General features: G+C 38.7%; 1 protein-coding gene across 1 annotated transcript in view; it reads right to left on the bottom strand.

Annotated features, from left to right (window-relative positions):
* Window positions 1-8,329, bottom strand: part of LOC103132033 (guanine nucleotide exchange factor DBS-like) — a 56,816-nt gene that overhangs the window by 44,590 nt on the left and 3,897 nt on the right. Inside the window, exons 3-8 of the mRNA XM_016667109.1 lie at window positions 5,105-5,107; window positions 4,328-4,441; window positions 3,730-3,846; window positions 2,335-2,484; window positions 2,020-2,144; window positions 1,805-1,919 (exon numbers count right to left, since the gene is read on the bottom strand). Coding sequence (XP_016522595.1) covers window positions 1,805-1,919; window positions 2,020-2,144; window positions 2,335-2,484; window positions 3,730-3,846; window positions 4,328-4,441; window positions 5,105-5,107 — 624 coding nt within the window. The remainder of the gene's footprint in view (window positions 1-1,804; window positions 1,920-2,019; window positions 2,145-2,334; window positions 2,485-3,729; window positions 3,847-4,327; window positions 4,442-5,104; window positions 5,108-8,329) is intronic.

The following is an 8,329-nucleotide window of genomic DNA, read 5'->3' as shown; positions in this document are numbered from 1 at the left end:
GAAGACTGGCTAACACCCACATATAAGGAGTTACAGTAATCCAGTCGTGTTGTGATAAAAGCATGGATTAATATTTCAAAATAATCCACTGGTACAATATTCCTAATCTTAGCAAGCCGCCTCAAATGGAAAAAAGGGTGCAGGGAAAACTCAAAAAAGGGAAGTAAGTTACGAGAAATGGCCTCGATGGCCAGATGGCCAGTAGAAAAAGGGAAGTACTGAAGAGAGTTGCTGCAATGAGTCATGAAGGAGATGATGGTTGGGAAAGGTCGGGACTTTCCACAGACTCAGTGGGACGTTTCAGAAGTCACGTAGACCTCTCCTATACACAACCATGGGCAGAGAAGGTATAAAAACCAGCAGACAAGGGAAGAGACTGTTCTTTGTCCGCGGCGCTGAAGGAGAGCCAACAAGAGGATGTAGATCGAAGACCAGCAGAGGACCGCACCCTGGGACCAAGGGGAAGTTGAGACTTCACGCCTTTAAGAAGGGACAAGATCCATCTGCCCCCAGTCCTGGTTCCTGATTCGACCAACCCCTCTGCCTCAACTTAACGATCCCTACCCTACTGCAGCAGACTTGGAGAAAAGACAAAGGTCACTGATTGACGAAGATTCTGTGCGTTTGAGGAACAACGGACAGTTCTGCTTTGCTTCTATTCTGAAAGAGGTCTTTGCCCTGTTAGGACAGAGACTCTGACCAAGGACATCTGAAGATTTCAGCTGCCGGGATCAATTGCCATCTGGTGTGAGTTGAACTGCCCCCCAAAAGCCTCGCTTAGTTAAACTAGTGACACAGGATAGGGATAGAAATGAAAATAGGTTATGATTGATTTTAAGTTGAATTTGTTGTTTTATTGCAAGTTTGTAATCTTTGAAAGTAAATCTGCTTGTCATTTACCCCTGCTAAAGCTTGCTTAATAAATTATGTACTAAAAATACCAATGGAACTTGTGGACATTAAGATTAATTGAGTCGTTCAATCATTGTGGTCTCCCCTGATTACAGTAAAATTAGCGTACATGATTCTAGAGATGTGGTGGCTTTGTACTTTCCTTTGGTGAGTGCAAAAATAATGACCCTGAGACTTAAGTCTAAGTCACTAAATCTAATCTAGCCGTTAACAAGTGCCGTTATTTTTAGGAAAAGAGCTACCGTTAACAGGAGTGGTTGTTGAAGCTATGCAGCTGTGAGGGCTACTCAGCTGACTGTTTCTCAACTGAAAAGGGTCATAACTTCTGGATTGTAGGTAGTTAGAGCTAGACGAGTCTTTTCCGCCACCAGCTTGAATAGAATATCTCCTGTAAACCGATTCTGGGGTAAGACCCGGGTTTCAGGGATTTTCCGGACCTGTTAGACAGAGAGCTGGTCAGTAGTCAGTCGAATGAGTGGTGAGATAAAGGTGGGGCTGGCTATTGCGTAATAACAAACAGTTTGTTTTTTTAAGAATTTTACCTAGGTGAGAGAAGTTATTCACAAATTACCTCAGGCTTTAAGGGAGCTCTGAACGTGATAAAATTCTAATTCATCCCCACCAGATCAGTGAGATGCTTCCCTAATAAAGAAACCCTCAATCACCAGTGACCTAAAGGAACTGAAATGACAAAAAAAGGACTTTTGGCGGACGAGACAAGGAGTTTTTGAGGAGTTTATAGAAGCAGCTCAAAGCCAAGATTAGAAACAACATGGAGAAAAACNATTTCTTCAAATCTTTCAGGGGTTTTATTCTTGAAGGTGTTTGAAGGGAGGACAGAAATTATGCAAAGGTTGTTGGACAGAGGTTGCCATGCAGGCAGAGGTTTTACTTCTCTGAAATCCTGTTCAAAATGGCGCAGCTGCAGGCACTGCTCCAGCTTCAGATGATGCTTACACCAGAACTGTTCGAAAGCATTCTCTGTCTCATCGAGCTGGGCCAGGAGTCTACAACAGAAAGGATCTACTTCACCAGGTATAATGGGAAGGTGGCCATTTTCCTAATATAGATTAAGGTTAGCAACACGACATAAAAAGTGTCAGTTACCTTTCCACGGTTGTCTGGTTCTCCATCTCGTCAGGCTTGAGTTTGTGGTTCTCCGATTTAACTGTCTGGTCCTTGATGCAGGTAAATAAGGTGCTGCCTTGTCTTAAAGCTAGCTTCAGCTCCTCCTGTTTTAGAGGCATGAAAGCATTTAAACAGTAAACAAGGTAACTAGTAAAACATTTGTACATCTACACATTCTCGCTGCTTTCCTTTTCAGGTAGGACATTTTATGGCATTGGTTAAGAGAACTTTAGTTTTAATTAAATATTTGTCTTCTCATGCATTATTTAGCGTGTTCTAAATGTGCTGCCTAACCTTTAGGTTACTGTATTTGCCAGTGTGTTCTGCGAGTAGGTCTTTGGTGCTCTGGACATCATTGGGAAGCTCCGTCTCTGCCAGCTCCGACCCAAACCTCTGTAGCATCTGCGCTGTAGTTTTCACTGTCAAGGCAAAGTTTTCTATGGCCTAAAGAAAAACCCAGACATGTGACTCTGACACATTCTGAGACATAACTAATCATTGAACTTGCTGACCCTAACCCTAGCAAAAAACATTTAATTTCTTTATAACCACAAAGCTATCACAATATTAGCTTTAGTGCAAGATAAAAAATACACACTTAAACTGAGCATCAAAATATTACACAGTTTATAGCTTGCTCTACCACCACCCCACGAGAAACAACTAGAACCTTCTAAAATAGAAAGTTGGTTTTAAAGTGTATTGGATCATGTCTTATCTATAGATGTTTTGCCACGTAGCAACATGTTATTGTACTGCATGAATGAAGTTTTTAGCATTGGTATTACAATATCTCGCTTCAGTACTGATGATTAGGAATCACCATAAAATTATGCCATTACAACATGGATGCAAAGATGTAAAATCAGCTGGTGAGGAATGTAAGGGCCCATATTCTAAAAGAATTCTAAAACAAAAAGTAGCTCCTAGAGACATGTATTTTTGTTTGTTTTTTTAAGAATTTTACCTAGGTGAGAGAAGTTATTCACAAAGTACCTCAGGCTTTAAAGGACCTCCGAACGTGATAAAATTCTAATCCATCCCCACCAGATTAGTGAGATGCTTCCCTAATAAAAAAAAATCCCTCAATCACCTAAAGGAACTGAAATTACAAAAAAAGGACTTTTGGCGGACGAGACAAGGAGTTTTTGAGGAGTTTATAGAAGCAGCTCAAAGCCAAGATTAGAAACAGCATGGAGAAAAACAGGAATTATTTGGAGATTAAAGTACAGAGGAACAATATCAAAAACTTGTGGTCAGGGATGAAGATCACCAGTTTCAAGCAAAATGAGGATCAGATAAATAGACATTTATACTGTGGAAAATTTCAAGTACTTATTGGATATATTTTTGTAAATATTTGCACTATGTTTTGCACCATATGGTTGTCTGTGTGTGTTAACAAAATACCACTTCCATCCAGCAGTCAAACTGGGAATCTAATCAAGTCTCATCATTAACTAACTCATAAGTAATCTTCTAAATAAATATCCATGTATGTAATATATGTGACATATTTGTGCTATGAATATTGAGGATTATTTCAAAAGGGTTTCCCATAGTTAAAAGAACTAAACACACCATGACATTGTGCTCACCAAGGCTGGGTTTTAGCTACAGTAGTTACCTACTTATGAAGTAGAACTTAAAGTAAAAATATTAATTATTTTATGCTCAATATTTACTCACAGTTCGGTGGTGTATCCACTGGCTGTGAGAGTACTCAAGACTTCCTCCAAACTCCTGGGTCAGCTGACTTTTATCCACATACCCATGAAGATCTGACAGAGAGTTCAGCATAACAATCTGAAAGAAAAGTACTACAATAATTTAAGTGTTCAGAACCACATCCTACATTATAGATGTTTTGCCACAAAAACATTTACCCTTTAAAAATATAGATTTAGTTATGTCTGGGAATTAAAGACATAGCAGTACTCTGATTTAAAAAAGAAGCATTTGTTCTGAAGTCAAACAATGGGTAAAACAAAATATTTTAAGTTCAGAAGGTCTGTGGTACTTTGGCTTAGCCTTGTTTCTATTGAAATACAGGTCAGTCAATGATTAGATATAATAAAAATCAGGAAAGAAAACAGTAAGTGAAAGTGAAAAGTGTGTCACATTTGGTGAAAAAAAGTCTTTACAAAAATTATTTTAATTAATTTTTTTACCTACTGACAGAAAAAATACAGACTTCAAAAACCAAATAACATTTCTTTCAAAAATGAGTGCTCAGTACAAATGTAGATGTTTTATGGATTGAAAACATATTGTTGTGTCTCTGTACCTTCATTTTGAAGTCATCCTTGTGGAGCTTTATTCCGATATCAGCTATTGTCCTCTGAAAGAATCTGGAAGGTCTCAGCACCAACACCAACTGGAGGTTTCCTGGAAATGCTGCCTGAAAACAACAAAACACAGAGGTGTATCATTGAGCTGTTTATTCTCTATCTGCTTATTAAAGTTTTCTTCAGCTTCCTCCAAAGACAAGTTACAGCAGAATACAGATAAGGGCCTCGTCCCAATACTCACTTCTACCCTTGTTCCACTCTTGTGCCCTTCAAATGTGCAATCATGTTGAAGGATTTGAGTGCGTAGTGTAGTGATGCCCAAAGTACACCGGCCCTCGAGGACCGACTTTGGGCATCACTGGCATAGTGTGTCCCAAATTATCCACATCCGCCCTAAGCTTCGCCCATTTTCAATCCTATTTCTGCCCTTATGCTGAGTCCACATCCATGCTGACTTCGGCGAAGTGTTTTACCCACAATTCATGTGACGTTTTGAGTTAGAAGGCAGAATTATAGCAGTTTTAGTTTTTTCCATCTTTATAGAAAATTCAAAGAAAATAGTCTACGACAGACTGGCGACCTGTCCAGGGTGTACCCCTCCTCTTGCCCGGAACGTTACTTGGAGATAGGCACCGGCAACCCTCCCGACCCGACTAAGGGACAAGGGTGTACAAGAAAACGGATGGATGGAAAGAAAATAGTATGTCAAGGCACACATTACCCAGATAGCACAATATGAGTGAAACAACATTCAAACAATGTCAGGTAGAAACAGCCTGGCATTGAAACAGAATCAAAAGTGGTTCGTGACTTACATGTTGAATCAACATTAGTGTTTCAAACATAACTGACACTACATCAATGTTGATTGATTCAATATAAAAACCATCATTTAGGTGGATTTTATATTGAATCAGTTAGGAATCAACATTGATTCAACCATCATTTGAATGTGGATCTGCATGCAGATTTGTGTTGATTTTACATTGAATCAGTTAGGAATCAACGTTTATTCAACTATCATTTGAACATGGATCTGCATGTATATTTGTGTTGATTTTATATTGAATCAATGTTAGGAGACAATGTTGATTCAACTATCATCTGAATGTGGATCTACATGCACATTTGGATTGATTTTATATTGAATGAAAGCTAAGGAATCAATGTTGATTCATGTAAATTTTTTGGTCTGATAAGTCTACATCATAATATACCACTAAAAGTTTCTTCACGGGTGTTAAACACACAATTATATTGGCAGATTATGGGTATCATGGGCATATGTTGTTCAAAATTATCACACATTAACACATTTCCAAAAAATATGTGTACATAAAGTTAAAATGACAATATGGCATTAATATAACATTTTATTTAAGAAAGCAGGGATAGGTCTTTAAACATATTTGACTCCTTTTTGACTGTCAGAACAACAGTCAATTGTCTATGGAAGAACAGCATGCAGGAGGTTAAGCCTTGTAGTGTATGAACCAGGGAAACAGTACAAGTTGGGACAACCCAAGTTTGACTCTGGTTGGAGTCACTTTGGTTCCATGATGCCTTCCTCCCGTTCTGGTGCATAATGAAGCCACTTCGAGGACTTTGAGACATGTACCGAGTAAAAAGGGGCGTGTCAGTTGAAGCCCCGCTTCGAGGCTTGTGTTGTCTTTCTGAAAACCACGTGACTTACAACAAACGATGCCTCGCATTACTTGGGACACATGACTGCTTCATTTTACGTGTCAGTTTTCAAAATAAAAGCGCGATGAGCCATGCTGCTTCATGGGTTGTATGTAATTTGGTTGTGCATCAGAGGATAATATTTGTCTTCAGCAGTGCCTGAAATAAAAGAAACATTGACCAACATATTTGATGTGTATTGATGATGGCACTCATCAAAATGTATACGTGTTACTGGTTTTCTCGATTGTTGATTATGGTGTTTTCATGACTGTATTTTTGTTATTCTATGATGTAAATCTATTTGAACTGCATTGTTGCTGAAATGTGCTACAGCTACACAAATAAACTTGATTGATTGCCTAAAATGGGGTCACCAAGAGGAAAATGTCTGACATCTGGAAATACTTTGAGTCACAATAAAATTATTCTTAAATAAAAATAATTAACCCCTCCACCTCCCAATTTCTCACCTTCTGGAAACTTCCTCTATTATTTGTAGTTTGATTGGCAAAGATATATTAGTTTGGCAAAGACATATCAGTTAATACTGTTGCAGGACTAAAATTCTGCATGTAGCTAAATATAATAATAACATATATAAATTATAATATATTTATAACATATATAAATTGCTTCATGAGACTTCATTTGCCCATCACTACCTGCAGCCCTAGACTTCCTTGTTCACCACATGCTCTCCCAGACCAAACAATAGGCCCCGCCCTACTTTTAAAAACTCAATTCCCACAAAATCTCATAGGATTTAATACGTGGGCAGAATTTTAAAAAAAATACGAAGGGAGACATGACCTCAATTATTAAAAATATCTGGTTTGCCCCAAAATAACCAAGATTACTATAGGAACAAAACAATGCAGTTAGTTTTCAATAAACACATTTAAGATAAAAGTAATATTGCCAAATTTACCACAAAAGTGCTCAGAGTAGAATTCAATTCAGAACCAGGGACAAACCACTAGTGTAAAATGGGGAAGGCAGACCATTCCACTGCTTTTAGTGACTTGTAGATGTTTTTGTGTCAACACACATTATGCACAGTCAGTAATAATATTTATAGACAAGTAAGAAATTGTACAGAAAGGTGTCACAACTTACTGTTCTCAACATGTAGTGCTTAATTTGAAACATGATTAACCCCCACTCAGTAATAAAATGTTCCAGGCCCAATTGCGCAAGGAGGGCAAGGGGAAGGGAGGGTGGAAGGGGTGAGAAGACATGAAGGTTTGGGGGAGTAGGGGGAGATGAGGATGTAGTGGGATCTACCCCACCAGGAGGGGTGGAACAAACAGCATACTTGGATTCAAAATTGATTAGCAGTTTTTCCCAACACTGGTCCTCAAACTGACCTGCGTGAGTGTAATTCAGCAAAACCCTGTTAATCAGCCATCAATTAAAATCATGTGTGCTGAATTAGGGAAATGCCTAAAACTTGCAAGGCAGTGTGCCTTGAGGAGTAGTATGAAAAACACTGGAATATGCATTGGCATTTCAATCAATAGAATTCGACCAGAAAACAACATTGATTCAACATTGGCTAGAATTGGATAACTGTTTGATGGTTTATCCACCATCAGTCGTCAGCTTTAACCATAAATTCAACCTTTGTGACCATAATTCAACATTGAAGTAACGTCTTTTGCAAACAAGTCAACCGCAAAGTGGTTGTTTGGTTGGGACATCCCTCTCATATAAATAGTGGGGGTGGACTGTTTCACTTCTTGTAAATTCATAGTTGTAGATGTTTTTGTGTCAATATATCACAGATAAACAGTCAGCAATAATTTTTATGGACAAGTAAGGAAATGTACAGAAAGGAATCACCACCCACTATCCTCAACAGTGCTTAATTTGAAACGTGATTATCCCCGCTCAATAATAAAAAGCTCTGACACAGAGCTCCGGTGAGGAGGGGAAAGGGTGTGACAAAACAGCATACATTGATTCAACATTGATCAGATGTTGATCAGATAAAGCATTTTATTTATTAGATTTCAACCACAAAACAACATTGATTCAATTACACATTTTCAACTGTCATGTTCCGTGTTTCTGTGTGTTTATTTTTGAGTTTCTGTGTAGTCCTGTGAGTCTGTCTCTGCGTCCTCCCCGTTGATTGTTTCCCAGGTGTGTCTCATTCCCTTGATTACCCCGTGTGTATTTAAACCCACCTGTTGTCTGTGTTCCTTGTCGTTGTCAGTGTCTAAGTTTGTTGTCCGTACTCGCCAGTAGAACTGTTAAGTCCTGGTTTGTGCTTGCTCCCGTCTTGTCCGTTTTGTCTGTTGCTACCGGGA

The sequence above is a fragment of the Poecilia formosa genome, unplaced genomic scaffold (assembly GCF_000485575.1).
Source record: "Poecilia formosa unplaced genomic scaffold, Poecilia_formosa-5.1.2 Scaffold906, whole genome shotgun sequence".
NCBI classification, from domain to species: Eukaryota; Metazoa; Chordata; class Actinopteri; order Cyprinodontiformes; family Poeciliidae; genus Poecilia; species Poecilia formosa.
The sequence above is the reverse complement of the archived record's forward strand: the minus strand, read 5'-3'. Positions and strand labels throughout refer to the sequence as shown.